The 23,612-nt window shown below is 39.1% G+C and overlaps 1 protein-coding gene and 1 long non-coding RNA gene across 2 annotated transcripts; one reads left to right on the top strand and one right to left on the bottom strand.

Moving 5' to 3' along the window:
• Positions 1–6,009: 6,009 nt before the first annotated feature.
• LOC311070382 (uncharacterized protein) lies at positions 6,010–8,325 on the bottom strand (the record flags this gene model as incomplete). The annotated part of the gene is made up of 7 exons (XM_084094207.1): positions 6,010–6,200; positions 6,284–6,457; positions 6,596–6,868; positions 7,195–7,309; positions 7,530–7,621; positions 8,056–8,173; positions 8,272–8,325. The coding sequence occupies 7 exons, from the start codon at positions 8,323–8,325 to the stop codon at positions 6,010–6,012; spliced, it is 1,017 nt and encodes a 338-aa protein (XP_083950333.1).
• A 13,350-nt stretch (positions 8,326–21,675) lies between these two features.
• LOC311071129 lies at positions 21,676–22,744 on the top strand. The gene is made up of 3 exons (XR_014603765.1): positions 21,676–21,966; positions 22,158–22,248; positions 22,360–22,744. It is a non-coding gene; the product is annotated as an uncharacterized lncRNA (long non-coding RNA).
• Positions 22,745–23,612: the final 868 nt, after the last annotated feature.

Here is a 23,612-nt window from a genome sequence, read left to right as displayed (position 1 = left end):
TAGTAGCCTAATTCTATAAATTACACTGTGCAAACCAAAGATATATACCCACCGGATGAATAAAGATCGGCCTCCACAGAACATAAAATATTATATTATTTTTATTTTATTTTTCGTGTTCGCATTTATGTGAAAAAAAATAATAATGTTACGGACGTGACAGTTCTCCATTACGGGCATGGCTGCTCTGAAGCGACTTTAAAAATTTCACAGAGACCTCAAACAGAAAGCACAAAGCCTTTCTTTAAAGTGAATTTCGTTTTTTATTAATTTTATCTTAATTTTAATCAATGTTTCATCTGGATTTAATAAATAAGAAGTAGTCTAAATATAGTAGAAAATAGATAATCATGACACGGAGGCGCGGGCGAGTGAACTGGACTCTTGTCTCATAAATGAACCGAAACTCAGCGTAAGGTAGGCTATGCTGCCTCACAGACCTGAGAAATATATAGAAAGCTTGAAATGTCTACTTTTACACAGAACAATTCAAAACTAAAGAAAACAGACTGCTTTCTGCTTATGAAATGTGCATTTCTCTCTCTGACGCGTTCTGAGAAGATCGCGACGCATCGTCAACTTCATCTTTGCAGTAGGCCTAGACACAGAAAACACTTGTTTATTAATAAACAATTAAAATGTCTCCTAGCTATATTTGACATATTAATAATCATTACTTTTGCCGGTTCTTTGTGACAGCTTTTAGATGCTTTATTCGCAGCGCCACCCACATGTTGAACGAGTCACACCGCATCAGCACCAAAAACATGATTTTTTTTCAAATCTAAAATCAAAAATCGTGATACGAACCGAATCATAGGTTTGGTCTATCGTTACAGCCCTAGTAAGATGAGAAAGCAAGAGTTTATGGTTTAAAAAACAAACAAACAATGGCTATCTGAACATCTTTGCCACGCGCAAACCAGTAGAATTAGGCTAATCAATACATTATCGGGGAGGGTCATGCCTTTTTTCACAATCATTTTGGAGGGTCATAGAAAAATGTATTGCTGGCGAAGGGAGGGTCATGTCTTTTTTGACAACAGATCTCAAAACTCCTCCGGTGGCCCCTTAAATAAATAACGAACAGTCCCTTATAAGCTATTTTTTGTAGCCCAGACATTTTTGACCAGGAACACAAAAGGTGTTATAGGGTTTTGAACAACACCTGAGGGTTAAATAACTTTAATTCATATTGTTTACTCTGGTATCGTCTCTACCTGTCCCTGTAGTCATTATGGCCTCCTCATTTTCAGCGGGGGACTGGCTTATCTGCTGCTCAGATTCTACAAAAAATAATTAAGAGGTCATTTTACTGCATACACAGATCAAGCTTGAGTTTTGTTATCAATATTTGCATAATATTTGCAAAGTCTATGAATCACCATGTACTGGGTGATACAAAAAGGCTAATATTTTAATTAAATTTTATATTTTGCTTGTGAATAGGTTGACGATGCTACAACGGTATTAGCCGAATACTTACGTTGCAGCGTTGCAAATGCTATGAGGCCTATGATTAATCAGATGCAAATAGAAATATAAAACCAGTCCTAAGTGAAAGAAAACAAGTTGACAAAAAGATTGAATCCAATATTGGGAGATTATATAACATAACAAGTGATTTATAAGTTATTTTTTGTAGCCCGGACATTTTTGACCAAGAACAAAAAAGGTGTTAATGAATCGCCATGTATTGGGTGATACAAAAAGGCTAATATTTAAATTAAATGTTATATTTTGCTTGTGAATAGGTTGACAACAGTATTAGCAGAATAATTACGTTGCTAATGCTAATCATAGGCCTAACATTATCTCTCTTTATCTGTTGCCACTTGTGTTTGTCCTCTTGAAAATAAATCGGTAAGCTTAACACATTTGGCAGCATCCTCCTCCAATGCCTTTCTTTTTTTTTTATCTGGCTTTTTCAGTCCCCCCTGGTCTCTTCCTACCATCCATCCTCCCTGAAGTGGACCGTTACGATAGGGCTGGTTACGGTGCCGCGGTAGCCTTCCTGATAGAAAACGATTTGGAAAAGACGGGCTATGGACCCAACCAACTCTATGGGAGGGGAGGGGAGAACTCCCTCATATGGTACAACCCATGCAGAGGCTGCGCGCTGCAGTGTCAGAATGCGGAACGTGTTTAAAAGAGAAGATAGACTCAAACGTGACAAAAAAATAAAAAATAAATAAATAAACCTCGGCTGGCCGGCCGGCCGGCCCAAAAGTGAAGCGGCCCACCGGGAATTCTCCTGATTCTCCCGATTACCCACTCCGGGCCTGGGACAAGGCAACGATATCACAAGGAGACCACTGCAGATCTCAAGGCTAAGCTGAATGCTAAAAAGTCCATGTCTCCCAAAATGCTTAACAGCGATGGGACTAAAATGCATGTTCACTTCTTAGAGGAGTGACTTGCTCTAGTGAATCTGAAACATTAAGTTCAGAAAATGCATGTGCAACTGTCCAAGAAAGTGTGTCTGTTTCAGTTCTTAAGGTGATGCAACACCGTCATGTACCAGAACGCATGGTGTACAAGCAATAGAGAGACGCGAAAACCCTCAACTCCAGGAGAACGTAACAAACATCCCTATGGTAAAGAAAGCAGGTTTTGCAGTTCCTGTCAGAAAATAGGCCATACAGAGGAAAAATGCTGGTCTCTGCACTGTCAGAAAAAAGGGTACGGTTGGGGTACATTTGTGAACACTTAGGGTACAAACGGTGAAGTTGTACCCTCAATGGGTCATAGTTATACCTTAGGGTACTAATATGTATCATTTAGTTGTAAAAAAGGTACAAATATGTTTCCAGCTGTCAGAGGGTCCATGTTTGGACCATTTATTCCCCAAACAAAGGTACAATCTTTGACAAAAGCTTATTAGGCTCTGCACAGTGATCTCAACAATTCAGTGAACACATAATTGTCAATCACCCAACATAGATTAAACATAGAGCAAGATGTTCATGAGTTGTTGGTTATTTAGAAGAGATGCACAAAATAACCAAATATATTTAATAGCCCATTTATTTTCTGACTGTCACTGGTTCTGAACAGTAGCCTACACAAGTCCATGACCTTTTACTGATTATGCAGAGCATCAAGATGATAAGTTTTAAACATAAAGCAAATGTAATAAAGTAGTCCTGTATTTTTAATTGTAATTTTAAACTGTGTATAATAGTGTTTTAACTTGTAAAATAAGTTTGAAGTTTCAATTTAGACTTAAAATAAATACATATGTACTAATCTTTTTTTTAGCAAAAGCCATCTTTAAAAGCAATGTAGACGAAAATTATATGGGGTACTTTTACTTTGCCTCAAAGTTCAAGTCCACGCATTTGACCAGCCAATGGGATTGTAGCCCGCGCAGTGCACTTTATGCGCGAGAAGAAGTTGGGAGGGACTGGACTGCACAAAATAACGACGGTTATTATGGCTGTCTCACTCCTGACGCTGTCGACAGAGGATCTTCTTCTGGAATTGAAAGAAGCCGGAATAAATATCACCGAAGACGAAGCACAGAAATTCAGAGGTATGTTTAGTTTTAAGTATTGTGAAAATCCGTTGGTTCCCTTTCGAGTTATGTGCACTTGACATAGTGTCTGTAACAGGCCTAACTTACTGACGCGTGAGGGAAAACCCTTCTTCGAACCAACGTAAAGTTACTGCTATTACGTTTTAAACTTATAGTTATTACAGTTATTTGAATTTTTAGCCATAAATTAAGATATATCTTTTAGCATAACTCATATGGTTAACGTTACTCTACCGCAAGACCGCGGCCATAGAAACAGTTCAAACCGTTCAAACCCATCGCGTTTTGTGTAAAGAAAAACTCAATATAAGTTAAGCCAACAGATTTATAAATTCAGTTTCCCACAATTTTCTTACAACTCCTTAACGTTACCCGTGTTCATCCCGGACTAAACGTTAGTGCATGCTGAGAGTAATAATTTAGTCCTGTCAGCCATCACGAGCGAACTATGTTAGCAGCAGTCAATTGAGGCGAGGCGAAGCGAGGGCTCGGAGATCGAGGCGTGCAGGTGTCCGTCAGCCCCTCCAAAAAAAGAAAGTTTGTTAACCATTTATGAAAACTGGTAAACTTGTAAAATACGTTTATAATCTTTGAGCTGCTAATTTAAATAAGTTTGCTTCTAACAGTTGATCATACACTCAGGAAAAAAAAGGTAACCGTTACTCTGTATATTAGGCATCTGGTACTTCAAGTGTACCTTTTAGCCTTTGTACCTTAGGGTACTGCACTAGTGACGGCTTTGTACCTTTTTTCTGTGAGTGTCCATAACGTTACAGTTATTATAGTGTTAAATTAAAGTGATATTTTATACTGATGAATTTCCATTGAAAGTTTAACAATTATTTTAAAAAAGACATTTATTTTATTGTTGCTGTTTAAACCTCAAGCTCACATTGATCATTCTTTCTTTTCTTTTTTTCAGAAAATTAGGTGGACGGGAAAACAATAGATTGTGGCCTCACAGAGAACATTATCTCATATTTATTTCAAGGCTCCTTTAAAAAACAGTCCAAGTTCAACAAATTTGCACATGAGATGAAGGAGGTGATAACACTAAACACTAGACCCAGTGCCAGCAGAATCCCACCAACAGACTTCGACTACAGAAATGCAAGTATAACATTTATTATTATATTTGTCCTATGTTTATTGGTCTTGGGTAAAAATGGTCATTTTGACCTCCTCTACAAAATAGTGGATTACTCAGTCAATATTCATTACATTTAATATTTTGGTTTTCATCAATATTAAAGTTTATTTTTTAAAGTTAATATTTTTTTATGAAAAAAATATTAACAAAATCACAAATTGGAGCAAGGGAAGTTTCTGAAATTTGGTCAAATTGACATGGATTGACTCAATTGCATAATACTTTTCTAAGGAATTCATTGTGCAAAATGTTGCAGTTTTAAATTTAATATCTCTCTTTGTGATCATACAAAATTAAGGTAAGGAAATAGTGAATGACATGTGGTTTTGAGGTTTAACTTTTATTATTATAATTTTAATTATTAATGTTCTGTACTTTTAAATTTGATCCAATAGGAGATTGCTGTCATTGGTGAGAATTCATTCTCTTTTGAGGGTCATGTAAATGTCCTGCATATCCACTGCAAGATGCGACCAGACACCTTGGTGGTCAAAGACTGAACACAGCGAACTTCTGCATGGTGAAGGAGGGAGATGAGAGATGGGATGACTGTGGAGGATATACTTAAGAAATACCCTTTCTTAAAAACACCCTCAGGGGTCAGTGATATCACTGATTTTATATCAGTTCTCAGCTTAAAATAAATGTTGAATGTTGATGTAAGCTAAAAGTATACTAAAATTATAATTTACAGTTATAACTCTTTTTGTAAAAACATTTAATTTTCTAAACCCTCAGGTGAACAAATATATGTGCATTCAATCTGTGAATGATTAACTTTCTCTTTCTGTTTATTTTCAGTTGTGTGATGAAGTTGACCGAATGCATTCATCAATTGTCAGCTTAAGCCAGTGCTTCAAGGACAGCTTGACCAGTATTGTGCCAAAGGTGCTTGAGCTTGATCAAAGAAATTCTCTATTAGCCAAAATCTACAAAGAAGCAAGAGAAGAGATGCTTGCAGAAGATCTACCAGGTATTGACATAAAACATAGCGGTAAAACATAAAACAAACTTTAAGGACTAATAGTTTTGTTAAAGGTATAGTGGAGGATCTTTTCGAATTTTAGATAAGACCCGCCCTCTCCACTTTTTGAATAAGTTTGATTGATTTACCAGAATGATTGACAATTAGGAGGACCAATAGTATAGGTGATCCACCCGGAAGTAAAAAATCCTCCACTATACCTTAAAAGTTTAAATGATTAACCTCAGCTCCATGCCAAACACAGAGCCAGCTTTCCTTACCAACCTGTCCCAGCGGCCCTCTTCTTAATGCTGCCTCCCCAGCACACATCAGCATAAAAAAGGACTCTGGCCATGTTTAGTCTTGCTCAGAGTCACTACTGGTATGGTACTCCTCAGAATCACTATCAAAGTTAATTTCGGTTTCAGTCAGAACTTCAACATAACATTTCTTCGCATGCTTTGCCAGGCTGTTGCTTGCTTCCTTGTTCTTCATTGTCAAGCTCTGTAGACCTCGGATACCATCTTGAAGCAGACCCCACGTCTTACCTTACGTTAAAACACACTGAGCCTTTATTAATCAGAAACATTCAGAAACATTGTAATGTATGCCAAGTATAACAAATACATACCTGATGTCACATTAGAAAGCTGGGATGACATCTGCTTCAGGGTGTCTGCACGGGTGCAAAGAGACTTCCAATGTTTGTTCATCTCAGCAATAAGAATCCTCTTCTCCTCCTCAAGTCTCCTTACTGCCATCACAATGTCGAACGCTTTCCTCTTTGTCCTTAGATCTACAGAGTCTGAAATACATAGATGAAACATAAGTCAGTTGTAATTAAGATTAGCATTTCAATATTTTCTGTGGTTACAATCGAGCCATGACAGATTTTGTCCTACTATGTGACTATTTCACAAAGTCAATGGAATTGTGTACATACCACCGTGTGTAAGCTGCCATGGCCAAACAATCTCGTCAGAAAGAATGGTGTCCAATGTCAGTTGTTCTGCATTAGGAACCAAGGTGTTGTACTTTTCCACTACAGAAGTTAAGATTTTTTTTTCCTCCCTGATCTTTCGGCAGATTCGGGCACGTCCTTTGCATCCGTCACTATCCTTATAAAGACGCTGGGACCTCCTCTTAACACTTGCCACCAGCTCCTCTATGCGGTTGGCAACAGCGGCAACATCAGCATCATTTGGGGATTTTGTTGCTGAGAGGAAGAAATTAAGAGATAAGAAATATGCTTCTTGATTCCATGAAAAAATATTTTTGGTGTATGAGCAAAATAAAGCCTCAACAATCTTTTCAGATTTCTCTGTAACTGAGAGGCTACACTTGTAGCTAAGTTTGAGTATAGTTAGGTTAGTTAGGTTCTTTATTGTCCCCATGGGGATAATCTTGTCCACACGTCATCAGCAATCAGAGTATGTGCTCTTTGACTACGATTACAATGAGCCTCTTTGGAATTGCAGCCAAGCTTAGTCAGAAGTGATACATCAAGCACCATATCAAACAGTATAAAACAGTATATCCTACCTTCTGCCCACTCATTGACATCAAAGATCCACCTCTCCAGTTGACTGTCTGAGATGTCCATTACCGTTTTCATGGCCTCCAGGTTATGCAACTGGCATTGCAGGGCTATTTTGGCCTTCAAACATAAATGACAATGAGGGAAACGCCTACAACTTTGACAATTGTTGATAAGGATTGTGAAGTACCTTCACTATTAGAAAACCACATACAACACTAATTAAATATACAGTATATTCGTATATATGTGGACTATCAATATATATGGTATGAACATTTAATATTTTATTTTACAATATCGCTATGCATTTTGCATAAGGGAAAACTGGTGTCTTTACCTTCCGATATCGGCGGGCAAGGGTAGAAGCCAAGTTGTCAAACTTTTGTTGGTTCCAGCGCATGGCCATGATCGTCAGCATGTCTATGCGTCCTGCAAAAATAAAAAATATGAGATTATCACCTTTCTTTCCAGTAGCAGTAGGAGAAGAAACTGTGCAGACAATAATAACTTACAGTACTTTGGAACTATTAATCTGCTGTCTTGTGCCAGTTGATTACTGTCCCATGAAAGGGTTGCACAGGATAGTGAAGAAATAGCATGAAACAGTGGCGCAGGACAGTAGTCAAATGGCTTAGAGCACTATGGCAGGACAGTAGGTGAATGGTACTCTGATGTGTATTTTTTATATCGCACTGCCCTTCCTTATTATCCTCACGTCAAATAAAATAGGATGATGGTATTGTAATCGATCCATCCATTTATGTTGAATATTCTGAGCTTTATATTTTCAGAGTCAGCATATATGCATGAGCTCAAAGTGGCTCACCATTGTCATCAGGATCAAAATTTACTGGTTACCTTACCTGCTTTTGACATGTGCTTTGTCGTAACAGCAATCCTTGAGAGGAAGGCGTTGCACTGCTCCACCTCTTCCCCAAGAGTCGAACCAGTCCCCTCCTGATATGCTCCACTCCATTTTACCTTTAAAAAAGAAAACAAAAAAAGAAAAACCTAAGTGGCAACAATATTATGCAGGATTTCAGGGAAAGAAAATGTCATGGACAATCATTTTTTCTTACCTCACATTTGAAATCATGAGCTTTGGCATGAAAAACAGAAAGAAATGGCCTCATGGTCAGGAGATCCTGAAGCTCTGAAGCTCATTTCTCTGTCACTCTCTGGAGGTAAGGCCAGTATTTGCATGCCACATCCATTGCAAAAAATGTAACTGGTTTACAGGCCATTTGCTTTTGGAGGTACAGGGGGTAGGCAAAAATCTCCCCCCTGAACATATTGAGGGCACGAAGCAGAACCCCATGGCGACATACAGCGAGTTCCAGGCCCTCCTCGTCTGTTTTTCCTGAGGACTTCTGAGACGTTTCACGCGCCGCTAACCATTGCCCTCCACAGACACCTCTTCCAGAGACCTAAAACATGGAAGATGGTTAACAGTCCAAACTTGTTCAAACAAAGTCCTCTGTAGGACATGGTGTTTTATAGGTAAATATAGTGAAGTTGTGCAAGTTTACATGACTGGTTGAGGTATGGACATAGTCCACGAATTTTGCAACGTCATCATCATTCGCGATGAACACGCCATCAAAGATGGCTTTTTCCTCCGATCTAAATAAAAGAGATACAAATTAACTTTAAATATTCATATGATTTTGAATTCACAGCAGTTACTTTCAAAGTAATGGACCGTCAATGCACACACAGTACCTTGCTGCACTCTTGAATCTGTAGTGCTTACGGTTTCCATCAACGGATACTGCAAGCATGTCTGGGCTGCAAGCTGGGCAGTCAAAGTGGTCCTCCTGGCATAATTTGTCCACTTCGAATCGGACAGCTTCCCACTGCAAGAAGCTTTTCCGGAAGCTGTCTGCTGTGATGTTTCCGCTCTGTTTCAAAGAAGAGTTTAGTAAAAGAGAACAAAAGAGAACAGTAAAACGGATCAAATTAAACAATATACTCACTGAAGTAAAATGTTCTAAATGGATGCATTTTGGGATGTTTGTACAAACTTTGTTACCACTCCTTAGAATACATATCGAAGGAAATAAACAATGTGTAAACTTCACTCATACACTATACACTGGTGTATTTGGGGGACCTGGCCATTAAACATACAGGATAGTTTGACATTCAGTCTAAATCTATACGCAAAGAGAGCTACAACGGCTTCCATACTGTTTAGAAGTAAGCCTGTGCAATGTTTAGCCCATTAATCCAAGGGAACACTTCTGGGATCAGGAAATGATATTGGGGAGAAGATGTCAAAGTCAGTAGCCATTGGAGTTGAATTTGAGATCTTCAGAATGACCTGTTTTTTCATAAATGTCTCAGTGCAAACTGCTGATGAGAGAACATGAGTTTATGGTTGTCTATAAAGGGTCTAATGGCTCTTTTCATGTGTGCTATCATCATCATCATGCCCTCATAGTATTATATATGGAGTTACGAAATTATTACCACAAATACTTACACGGCCAAAGCGAACAGTGCGTTGATCCAGCATTCTAAGAAATGCTTGGCTAGACATCCCTGGTGCAGCCATCTTCAGCTCTTCAAAAGAAAAAAGGACATCTGTTGCGTACACAGTTGAAAAGTGAGAAGTGGCAGGCCAGTAGACATTACGGATCAGGTCATCCACTCCAGGACTCCAAGTGGCTTCACATGCTTTGCATATAATCTGAGGCAATCTGAGATCATATCGCCCTGGAAAAAGAAGAAAATATATACACAAAGTTAATTATGACAGACCAAAATTTTGTAAGGCACTCTATTGGAAGTCACACTTTTGTCAGGAAAATAAACTATCCTTATTCAAACAAAGGTTAATTGTTTTCCTCCACATAGATGGGCCCAGCCAATCTAATCAACACACAACCTATTGACACCTCTGGATTTCCATCCATGATAAAGAAAATCAGAGAAAAATCAAAAATAAAATTCTACAGAAGTGACCCCCACCCAAACCCATAAAGTTCTTCTTACCATTCATTGTAACCACAACTATGGACTGTCCTGAAAAAATGCACGTGTCATTGAATCCCTGTTGTGGAACACTTGACCTTGGTGGACCCTGACATCACACTGGCCACAGAGGAATGGGTGTGGTCGGCAGTCACAACAATGGATAACGGCTGGACCATTTCCACAATGTTGGCAGATCCGAGTTGCTGCATATTGTCGAGCCACCATGGTGTTGACCAGTCGGGGTCTCTGTTTCTCCCACCACCCTGATATGAGGCTCTTTCGAGTCGACCAGTCTGCTGAGGCTTGAAGTGCCGTTTCATCTTCATATATGTCCTCCTCACCCAGTGAGCGTTTAAGCTCTTGAAGGAAGGACTCTGTTAAAACAATGCACAATATTTAAAAACAGTAGCTTATTATAACAAAAGAGAATAGCATTGAACAATTTTATAATAAATGAACATACTGTTTTGAACCAGTGAAGTCAAAATAAATAACACACCTGCAGTAATGGAAGGAAAGTCACTGGTCATTTCCGCACTGGTTTCCTGAGCCCTGACATGAGAGACACCAGTCTTTCGACTCTGGCTGTGACTGGGACCTGCTGTAGCAAAAAACAAAAAACAAAGATGTTGCTTTTTACACTCAATGACACAAACTTTACCTGATGCTAGGCACAGGTACGTAATAATAACCTCAGATATATTCTAATTCAGACCCATGACTTGTGATTATGCTGTATACCTTTCCAAGATACAAAACTAGATCTGGAGTCTACATTTTAATAAACATTAATGTAAAAAAAATCGTACCTGCTTGTTTCCGGGATGATCTGGGCCTGCCGTAAATAATGTTTCCATCACTGTCCCTCTTAATCCACCTAACATCTTGCTTGCTGTTTGATGGTCGGCTGGTGGACGGATTACTGGTGGAAGGCTGACTGGTGGATGGTTCTGCTTCCTGCATGCCAATGAGATGTTGGAGGTGATCTTGATGTTCAGCCTGATCAACAAGGTCACTCATCTCATTCAGGAGACGGTCCATCTCATTATCAGACATGGCACAAAATATAAACACACAGGGACAAAAACAAAAAAACCAAACAAACAACAAAAAGAGAGACGGGGGGGGGGTGTATATATATATATATATATATATATATATATTTATATATATATATATATATATATATATATATATATACACACACACACTGTATATATGAAGAGTTCAGATGCAAAAGCCTCTAAGTGCCATCTGAAATTTTCTTCTAGAATGATCATTTACAGTATATAAAGCTTGTATATATTTAAGTTCAGTAATTTCACTTAATTGACAATTAATAGGTAATTTGCATTGCATTTAAGTGAAATTATTAAACTTAAATATACAAGCTTGATAAAATGACCATTCTAGAAGAAAATTTCAGATGGCACTTAAAGGCTTTTGCATCTGAACTCGTCATATTATATATTATATGTAATATTAATACAATTACGAGTTTATAAAAAATAAAACATGTTGTAGGCATATATATAGGCTATAGGCCTCCAACATGTTTTTTTTTATATAAACTCGTAATTTTATTAATTTTGGGCGTGTAAATGCTTATTCATTTCTCTTTCTTATGAGACTGTTGTATTTCTCTTTCTTATGAGACTGTTGTATTTATTTCTCTTTCTTATGAGACTGTTGTATTTATTTCTCTTTCTTATGAGACTATACGCTGATTTCACGCAGCCGCCATTTTGAAATCGAAAGTGAGGCTCTGGTGGGAAAAACCCCGGAAGTAAAGATAAACAACAATGCCTTTGGACTACCAACCTGAAGCTGCTGCCGCGATTTACACTTTTGGATGTTAATATCCAATATAGGATATGTGTATAGTTCATTCCTGCTTCTTTTTTTACTTTCTGAATTATATAAAAAAAATATTTTATTTATAAATGAATTTCACTGTATATAGTCTAAAGTATGAAAGAAATGTATGTACAGTTTTAGAATTGACACAACATCATTAAACACAACAATACGCCATCGCATTCACGACTCTCCTGTGATTAAAGGCGACACTTCCGGTTTTCTTCCCACCGGAGCCTCGCTTTCGATTTCAAAATAACGGCTGCGTGAAATCAGCGTATTGTAAGCGACTTACCGTGGTGGAATCGCGCTGGGCAATGGTTTCTGCGATGGTCGCACACAGTGACGTGTTGCACAAAATTGCGCCAAAATATCAATCATAATTAAAAAGCACAGTCTTAATATTTTTTTATAATATTTTTTAATATAATTTTAAAGGGGTCAGCATAAATGTCTAAGTGAAGGAAACACGGGTATATTACATTTAAACACACAACTTCCCAGAATGCATCCATCACTTTGCCAAAGGATATGTCCATATTAAGCAATAAAAACATTTCTGCAGTAGGCTATTTCATTTATTACAACATCATAATCAGTATTGAGAAGAAAGTTCTATAAAAGTAGGCTATTCTTTTTTTTTTTTTTTCTTTTTTTTTTTCGCATAAAAAGCAAAGTTGTAGGCTACTATAGGATCACTATAGTATAAGCAATTGCAAATTGAAATACCATCGGCAAAATCCCACCTAAATTAAGGCATGTTTTAAGCCTACAGCAAATATGCAGTCCTGCAATTATGTCGTTTTAATGTAGCCTAAAATTATATTTAAAAAAATAAAAAAATAAATAAAAAGGAGAGAGAGATAGAAAAAGTCGTGATACCGATTTAGTCAAGGATTTCTGCCCCACGAAAATGTATGGTCACCGCGCCAATTATTGTACAGTAGCCTATGCGCCGCACGCTACTGTGAAATACACATTTGCAGCATAATTAATCACCTGAAACCATACTTTCCAGCTGGATGGATAACCCCCATTTCGTCAAAATCCAAAGATGAGGGATTTGCATTCAAATATCGGACGACCCTCTCCGTTGTCAAGCGACGAATAGGGGGTACCCTCAACGTCGGCATATGGACGTGAGGGGGAAATGATCAAACTATGTGATCTAAAATTATAAAATATCCCATCTAAATTAAGGCATGTGTTAAGCATACAGCAAATATAAAGTCCTGTAAATATGTAATTTTAATGTAGCCCAAAATGATATAAAAAAGAGAAAGGAAAAGGTCGTGATACCCATTCAGACAAGGGTTTCTGCCTCACGAAAATGTATGCTCATCGCACCAAAGAATGATTGTAACAATATGCGCTGCACGCTACTGCAAAATACACATTTGCAGCATAAAATCAGTCGCCTAAAACTATACTTTCCAGCGCAGGCAAACCACTGGATGTGTAACCCCATTTCGTCAGAATTCAAAGATGAGGGATTTGCACTCAAATCTATCGGACGACCCTCTCCGTTGTCAAGCGACGAATAGGGGGTACCCTCAACGTCGGCTTTTGGACGTGAGGGGGAAATGACCAAACGGCAGTATGTGAATAGGGGTGAGACCGTGTTGCCTTTTTCAAGAATATAAGCATGTCGACGATTTCTGGCAGCAGTTGAGACCTTTGGGTAGTAACTATAGGGCTGCACGATATGAGGAAAAGCTGCGATGTGCAATAACATTGTTTAATATTGCGATGTCGATATGACTTGTGATATGTGAATGTAGCTATAGCCTACTGTTCCCATGTCTTAGTGCTTTAATAGGTTCTTTGCGTGATAGGTCAAATGTTTATTACCTGCCTGGTTCAGATTACACTATTTTAGCGCGATTTTGGCACGATCCTTTTCGTGGAGATTCGTAAAGTACAACGGGCGTCGGGACGCAAGATTCGATCGTTTCATTTCGTATAGTGTGTCATAGTGGGCGACAACCTACGCGTCTGCGATGCTTCAGGACATCACGACAGAAGAAAGACTAGCATGTTTAATTTTAATGGTCCTCCACGACGGGTTGAGTGTGTGCGAGAGTGAGTGTGTGTGAGTGAGTGAGAGTGCAAGCAACAGTGAGTGTGCGTGTGTGTGTCTGCGCGCGAGTGAGTGAGGAACAGTGAGTGTGTGTGTGTGCGCGGAGTGTGTGTGTGATTGGCCCGGCACACAAATGATTTAAAAGTGGCAGGGGCATCTTCAATACTTAAATATTTCAATATTTCACCGTCACACTCCATCACGCTGACATCACAACAACTCACGAGACAAAGTTTCACCTCGACGAGAAATCTCGTCGCGTTTTAATCTCGTCTCGTTGAGATCTCGTCACACCCCTAATTATTATTATTATTATTTTTTTTTAGTTAAAGGGATAGTTCACTTTGAAATTAATTTTTGATATGTTTTAGCTTACCTCAAGGGCATCCAAGATGCAGGTGTCTTTGTTTCCGCAGTAGTTTCAATTTTGATATTTTTTGGTCAAACCGTTCTTGTCTGTCAGTCATATAATGCAGGTCGATGGTCACTGTCTCAAAACACAAGCACAGAGTCCAAATTAAACAATTCCCCATCGTCCAAATGAAACAATTCCCCATCATAAGTACACATTGATGGCCTAAGACACGAAACGAGCGGTTTGTGTGAGAAAACGAACAGTATTTATATCGTTTTTACCTCTTGTAACCACAGCCACGTCCAAGTGATCTGAGGGCGCGGGCGCTTCGGTCTGCGCAAGCGCCGGAAAGCGCCGGAAGTGATCTCTCGCGCCTGTACGTCACTCATTGTTTACACAGAACACAAAAATGATCGCTGCAGACCCTCCTCAACTTTAGTAAGTTTATGGGTGTGTTGATATCCAGCCGAAGAGCGATCAACCATAACTTCAAGAGAGAAGGCTCATAAATTGGGAATTCGTGAAAACTCACCACTCCCGGATGAGTTTGCGTGAGCATACGTAATTGTTTTCTTTTACGACGGTTGAAACATCCCGGATAAGCGCAAATTACTACCATTTCTATTGGCCGTCTTACCTACAATCTCTGTTCTGTGTAAACAATGAGTGACGTACAGGTGCGAGAGATCACTTCCGGCGCTTTCCGGCGCTTGCGCAGACCGAAGCGCCCGCGCCCTCAGATCATTTGGACGTGGCTGTGGTTACAAGAGGTAGAAACGATATAAATACTGTTCGTTTTCTCACACAAACCGCTCGTTTCGTGTCTTAGGCCATCAATGTGTACTTATGATGGGGAATTGTTTCATTTGGACGATGGGGAATTGTTTTAATTTGGACTCTGTGCTTGTGTTTTGAGACAGTGACCATCGACCTGCATTATATGACTGACAGACAAGAACGGTTTGACCTAAAAATATCAAAATTGAAACTACTGCGGAAACAAAGACACCTACATATTGGATGCCCTTGAGGTAAGCTAAAACATATCAAAAATTAATTTCAAAGTGAACTATCCCTTTAAGTTCCAATATCTCCTGATTCACACTCCAGTCCAGTCGGTGGCGGTAATGCACCGTTAAGTTGGTTTGCCAACCGCCATAAAAAACAAAAGAAGAAGAAGAGACAACTCACACACACAAACACACAAGACTAGAATGAGACAGTGGATCTACCAACCGCGACACCTATAAGCAGCTTTTTGGTGCATTACCGCCACTTTCTGCTCCAAATTTACTTGATGGAAAGATGCACACACTCCCGACACCTGCTTTTTGTTATAGTTATTATAGTTATGGTTTTATTTAGTTATATGGTTTATATATATATATATATATATATATATTTAGTTATTTTTGGCAGGAACAAATTGGTTTGGAACAGTTTTTGAATAAACAATTGAACTGACGAATTATGCCTGTCTATCTGTTTAACTTACAGTTTTATTGATCACTGAGATAGCATTGACTTGGAGTGAAGTTGGTTCAATATAAAGATTTAATAAAAAAAAAAATAGCTTAGATGTAGTAAACTACTTTTGCCATATTACATTTCCCAGGGTGAAGCTTCAGTGTAGTGAAGCTTAATTTAATGTACAGTAACTGCTAGCTTAGCTCTCTACATTTTCCAGCTTGCCCAACACTGTTAAAATCCTTAACAGTAATGTCATAATTACAATTTTCCAGATTTTTTTGTATGAGATTTAAAAAAAAATGTATGGCTTCCATATACTAGACGTGTTTGGTGGATTATTATTATTATTATTATTATTATTATTATTATTTTGTATTGTTTGCTTCAGGATTTTGTTGTTGTTTCAACTTAGTATTTTTTGCATGTAAATTACTATATGTAAAGATATTTTTAAAAAAAAAAAATCCTATTCTTATCATATAATTAATTGTAATGTGAAAAAAATCATTCAAACTTTAAAGATAAAGGTTCATCATTTGTGTAATGCTCCTGTTGTTAGTGTTTTTAGTTCAGTGTGTTATGAATGACATGTATGTTTTCTGAATGTGAATTGTTGCCAGTGTTATGGAGGAATGAGCTTATTTTGAGACATATATGAAGTGTTTTGTTGGTCTGAGTGAGATTAACTCTTTGGCCAAGATTCATGTTGGTAATGCAGACTGAATGAAGAGTTTTGAAAATGTGGCTTCAGTATTAAACAATGCTTGTTAGCAATTAAAAAAACTGTAATCAAATAAACACTACCATGTTTTTATTAGGGTTAAATGCCCTTGCTGAAGTTGTCTTTAAATGTGTGAAGGTGTTGTGCTGTTTTTTCTTTCCTCCTGCCACATTTAAGCAGTGTCACATGATCAAGAGTGCAGTTATACTGAATATCAGCACGCCTGTGATTCTACCATAGACATGAAGAGCAGCACGACTGTGAATGTGATATTACTTTATATAACAGTTCTATAAGCAAGAACTTTCTAACTTTCCTTTCAGACCAAATCTGATTAGTTAGTATGTATATTATTTCCACGACCACTGATGAAAGAAACCACTGAGATCAATCCTGGAGTGAGAGAAAACACATTAAAAACAGCTGGTGTTTCTGCTTCAGTCCGCATCGCTCTCATACTGTGATCTGAAACACTGACAATAAAACATCCCAGTGCCATAATCAATATCAGCACTAACTCTTATTTCATATCAAATACATTACTACCGATAAATGTATATTTACTCAATGAATTAATTCATTTTTAATTCTTTAGAAACTTAGCTAAACATTGATATTGTGTAGTTTGTGATCCTCCATCAGCAGCTGCAGTTTCTCTCAGCTGTATCAGTGCAGTCACTGTGACGTCTGACTGACAGAGGTTTTTGTACGACTCTTTATCACTGTGTGAATGCAGGACCACTGCTGTGATAATCACCATGACAGTAATAATATCCTGTATCTTCAGTCTGGACTCCACTGATGGTCAGAGTAAAATCTTGTCTAGAACCAGATCCACTGCCACTGAATCTAGATGGAGTTCCAGTATTACGGGTTGTTGCATCATATATGAGGAGTTTAGGAGCTTCTCCAGGTTTCTGTGAGTACCAGTGTAAGTGACTGCTACTGCTGGTTTTACAGTTTATTCTGACTACTTCTCCTGGTTGAACTGCTGTTATTGATGGACTCTGAGTTACAGTATACTGTCCTCTACACTCTGAAAGAAAACACAAACAAAAATGATTAATATATATTTCACATTTTAAGAGAACTAATAATTGTTGTAAAAACTGTATTACACAAACCTTGAATAAACAGTGCAATGGTCCAGATGAAGATGTTGATTGTGTTCATTGCTGTAGTTTAGTCTTGTGTGATGATGAAGAGTGTGTTCTGTTCTGCTCTCAGTCATGAAGTGTTAAACTCACAGCACTATAAACACTCTCAGAGCACTGAAGCATGTGCTGACAATGCAAAGAAGTGGGCAGGATTTACAACAGCTTGTGCTGATAACAAACTAATATACACTAGAGTTACAGAATCATGACTTTATTTAGTATTTTTATTGTGACTCCTGAGACACTGAGGATGTGCAGATGAACGTCCATCTCTGTGTCCATATTCAGTCATGTGACCATCATCACTGCTACACTTCCACTAGATGAAGCGCCATCACTAAAGTAAGATCATGAATCATGAGTCTGTTCAGAAAGTATCAGGACTGATCGTGAATCTCTAATCAGAGTTCATGGTGTCACTCCATCTATCATGAAGCCTCATGTGTGTCTGAAATCATCAAATGGAGAAGAAACAGGCTGTTAAAGATGGAGACATATTAGAGCTTGTTCACGTTTCATGATCTTGTGTGGAGATTCATAACCAGTCCAGATACTTTTAGAACAGACCTTGAATATGAAAACATGCTTGACTGTGTAGAACATGCAAAATACCTTTTATATTTTCATTGTTGACACTTTCTATTGACTTAGGCTCTAATATTCAATAAACTCATTATTTGAAGAGATTTTCACTGAAGATTGAAGTCTGAAGCTGCAGGTTTTTCTGTGAATCATGATGATTGATCTGCATATGAAGAACAGAAGCATCATTATGAGAAACTCCACAACATCATCCATGATCAAAGAGGTCAAAGGTCACCTCAGAGGTCACAGCTCATCAAATATATTTCTTTAAACAGTGTTATATCAGAAAGCATTTAGTCAAATCTGAATGAGTGAGTGTTGAGAAGAGCTGAGGATCTTCTAATATCAGTGTGTTGAAGTGTTGTTTCTCTCTCTCTGCTGGAGTGTGTGTTCACTCGAGTGGAATAGAGGTTTTTGTACGAGCGTTTCATTAGATTGTATCACTGTGGGTCACTTTCGGTGGAGGAACTAAACTGGTGATCGGTAAGTCTGTCTATTTAATCACCTAATAAAAAAAATACAATTTAGATTTCAGAAAGTGTTTTACAGTGGAAACAAGAACAACATTTATTAATAATAATGATTATTAGATATTGTGGCGACACTTTACTTAAAGCCTTTATGTATAATGCATTATAAAGGTATCAATAATGTAGATAATAATGTTTTATATATTTTCATAACTAATTGGAATCAAAGTTAAAATGCATTATAATATTTGCAAATTCCTTTTTACATCTTAAAGTCTTTTTTTATCATGTGTTTTAGTGTATTATAATTTTTGGAAGGTGTAAAAATGAATAGATAATATTGTATCGTAATGTGTATAACAATACTTAATACATTAAAAATACTTTTATAATGCAATATATATAAAGTATTTTAAAGTTTTACTGATATTGTTGTATAATTATAATTATTTATAGGCAATCTGCTGGAAGCTTTGGATACCTTACACATAAAGGTCCTCCGCCCAGGAGTAATACGAGACCGCAACGTGGTACAGCAATAGCCAAAGAATCTAGAACCGAACGCAAGCTTAACGATTTAGCATTTGCCGACGATATTTCACTCCTGGAAAATGATTTCAGCAGGGCACAACAACAGCTCACCCAGCTACAACAAAAAGCTGGTGCAGTTGGACTAGAATTAAACGAGGAGAAGACGGTCCAAGTCCAAATGAATGCTTCCAGCGACAATGAACAACATCTACTAATTAACGGAAAGGACATTGAAATCGTAGACGAATTCAAGTATCTTGGATCCTACATCATATCGACGGAGAAAGATGTCAAAAATCGTATCTCTCTTGCATGGGTTGCCTTTACTAAGTTAAAGAAGCTGCTCACCGCTCCACCACCCAAGCCAAATATAGAATTCAGGACTCGGCTCTTTAATGTAACTTGTCTATCTGTGTTGCTTTATGGCTGCGAGACATGGGTTCTAACAAAGGCTCTAGAGGAAGAACTGGATGTGTTTGCGAGAAAGTGCTACCGAACCATGCTGGGAATTAGTCAAGCAGATGCCCATATGACAAACGAGGAATTCTACAGACTGAATAAACAACATCCAGTCAGCGCGACCATCCGCAAGCGACAGCTAGAGTTCGTAGGCCACTGTCTTCGCATGGAAGAAAATGAACCAGCTCACATCTACGCCATCTATCACTCAGAAGTCAGTGATAAGAACAAGCGAGGAGCACCTCGCCTAACCTTCAGACACAAAATCCGAAGCTACATCGACGAGTTCAACAAAAACCAAAAAGTCTGGAATCAAATAGCTCTCCCCGCAGCGAAGAGCAGTCAGTCACTCACCCATGTCGAAAGGGAAGAGGAAACAAAAGTGATCATCAGCATCACCAAGAATAGAGAATTGTGGAAACGTATTGTCGAGCTCCATACCAGGGGACCCGACCGATGATGATGATGATGAATTATTTAATCTATAAAATTATATTGTCATATTTATTCATTCAAAATAATAAATATTCATGCAACAACAACAAAAAAGGAATTCTAAACATATTTCCACACTGTGTCTCACTATGAGTTTAATCAGTTTATTACAGGTTTGTCTTTCCTTCATTTATTTCTACACTGAGTTCATATTTAGTTCATCTTTTATTGTAGAAATCATACATGGAAAAAAGAGATTTGACATCAGAATGTAAATGTTGCTACTTTCTGTAGTTCAGTCAATGATACTGAATCTCTTTTGCTCATGTTGTGCTTATAATTCAGTGTTTTGTTCATTCTGTATGATTCAATTGTGTTTTAACTCTGTTTGAAATTGAGTTACATGAAGGCAGAATGTATGAAATTGATCAATCTATAAACTTTTTTATTAACGAGCTGTAGTCACGCACTGTCAGAAATGCAGTTCAATGGCAGTTCTAAGGCCATAGAAAAAAAAAAGTTAACGCCACAGTGCACTGTATACCGAATCGGGCTGCATGAAGAGCACGAGGGAGAGACGCAGCAGTGCACATATCTCTACGTGCATCCCGTCTACGGAGAGCCTTGGCACTTCCTATTAGCCCCATTGTATCGATCTTGGTTGCAGTTCCATTAGAATTCCACTGGAGGTGATCGCGGGCGAGTGCAGACTGAATGGGAGTCTATGGGGCTAGACGGCTAAATGTGTCTCTTTCACCCGATTGCCGTTGAGAAATCTCAGATTTTATTGTAGGTTTTGCAAGTTCAACATGGGTTATAGGTCGAAAGTTGAATGAACGAGTACTTATTTCTTTTCGATTTCTTACAGGTTGAGTTGTTGTTGCCCATAACACGCTAGCATTCTGCTAATGACGTCAGCATTCTGACGTCATTGACATTTTAAAAGATTTTTTAAAGCAAATAAGTGACTCTAAAAAATCTAACACCCAGCAATGTGTAATTTCTTTGCATCTTCTTTCGAATACAACATTCAAATTACTACACAAAAAATTATATCCTGAGAAAAGTGGATTTTGAGGGGTATTTCGCCATAGACCTCCATTCAATCTGCACTCGCCTGCGAGCGCCCCCGCATGGACAGAGACGTGTTACTACAGCCAGTCCAGAAACCGGAAGTAAGCAGAGAGTGCCAATTCTCTTCCTATTAGACATTCTCTGGTGCATCTGTCACGAGGTGACGAAATTCCAGCTTTTTCCCCTTGCAAGGCGGAACTAATGTTCGCCGAGATTGCCTCCCGCCGGACCCATAACAACAGAACACCGGGCTAGTTCCGGGGTAGCGCAAAATCCCCGCGAATGGGGTGAGTAGCCAAAATCGCCAGCAGCTGTGCACGAGGGGATTGAAGCCCCGCAATTGGGACACGTTGCCATTAGGGGAGGATAAAAGGAAGTAGTTTTTGGGACTTTGGAAGGCAGAGGAAGCGTGAGCGGTGGAGAAGAGGAAGCGGGGCTGGCAAACGGGCACGGCATTATGAGTTTGGGAGAAAGAGCACATTGATTCAACCGGAAGGAGGAAATCGCTGGACAGTAAGATCGTTTGTGAGAGGCTGTGAGTAGTCCTATTGATCTCCATCCTCTCTCTCTCGTCTATGGGACTCCCTGATGTGAATGCCAGGTCAGAAAATGGGCGACAGCCATTTATATATGTATTTTCCACTGAGTGTTGAATTGCAGTGATGAAGTGATGTGATGCACTGTCTTGATGTGTGAAGTGTGAACTTAAACCCGCTGGATGTCCATTACTTACCTGAGTTTTCTATCATGTTCTAAGACGTAAGAAGAGGCTAACACTGTTGTACTCCACAGATATTTGAGTGTACTATCTGATAGCCCATTGTGAAGAGGGACACGTAGGTGAATACTCATCTGACTGCTTTGCAGTGAAGATCCTCCAGCCGTAAGTTCTCTGTCTGTCATTACTGAAGAAGAGGATTACGTGCCTGTACACTCACCTGTCTGCTTTGCAGTGAAGCCCTTCAGCCGTCAGTTCTCTGTTTGTCACCCGTAGGAGAGGAGGATTACGTACCTGTACACTCACCTGGCCGCTCTACAGTGAAGCTCTCCAGCTGTAAGTTCTCTGCCTGTCATCTGCAGAAGAGGAGTACGTACCCGAAACACGCACCTTAACTGTTCCACCACAGTCCCTCCGGTCGTAAGTCCCGACCCGTCCTCCCCCTGGGAAGGAGGAGTACGTCACCCGAAATACGCACCTGAGCGGTCCTACAGCAGCCTCCTCCCAGTCGTGAGCCCCGACTCGTCGTGAGCCCCGACTCGTCCCTCCCATCGGAAGACAGCGAAGCTACTCACCAGAGCACCCCCTCTTCATTGTACTCTGTGGGCCTCCGGCGGGTCCGCAGGACGGAGCGACCCTGCCCAGAAGACTCACCATTTTAGATCCCTTTATCCATTTTTATACTCAATAAAATACTGTTACTTTAAGTCTGTTGTCTGTCGTCCTTGCCTGACCTCTGTCCGACTCCCCAAGGGTGGTACGGGTCTTAGGGGTGGGTGCAGCCTGATTGGCCCGCCCCGACCTGTGACACATCTCTCTATATGTGAAGTAAATGCATGGAGTGAGAATTTACCGCATTATGAACTCGGCACTTCAGGGAGTTAACACAGTACGCAATACCCCAACCTCACACAAAATGTTAGGCCCTGTAGATAGGCCAGCCTATATAAATATCATAGTATGCAAAAATGTGAAATGTACCTTAGCATATTAGAGGAAGACGCTGATATCTGGATTGAATTGATGCTTGAAGAATGCACTTCCACAGCAGCCACTGCAAGAAATGTTTGAACTGATGACAGGAACTGAGGTCCATTTTGAGTGGTAGTCAATTAATGTAATGGCATATCTACAGCTAACAGGGCCTATCTCAAAAGGCCCTATCACATCAATGCCCAGTTTCTGCCACGGACCGGCTGGATACTGAACTGGGGTCAGTGGTGCATGTGTGCTTCTAGCTATCTTATCGTTAAGTTGGACGGTGACAGGTTGCAATTGTGGACTATACATTAGAGATGCGCGGATGGGCTATTAATTCATCCGCAACCGCATCACAAAACTCATCATCCGTCCGCCATCCATCTGCACCAACGTTTTTGACCAATTTTCAAAACCGCACCCGCCCCCCATCCGCTGATTGTATGTATACATATATTTTTCATTTGATTGGTTCAACCGACCGCCACCCGCCCAAATTTAATTAAAATATTTTTCGTCACGTAATCCGCCCGATCCGCGGTTTATCCGCG

This window comes from Abramis brama, assembly GCF_963993115.1.
Source record: "Abramis brama genome assembly, chromosome: 20".
Taxonomy (NCBI): Eukaryota; Metazoa; Chordata; class Actinopteri; order Cypriniformes; family Leuciscidae; genus Abramis; species Abramis brama.
Note: the sequence above shows the minus strand (reverse complement) of the source record. Positions and strands in the feature narration are given on the sequence as shown.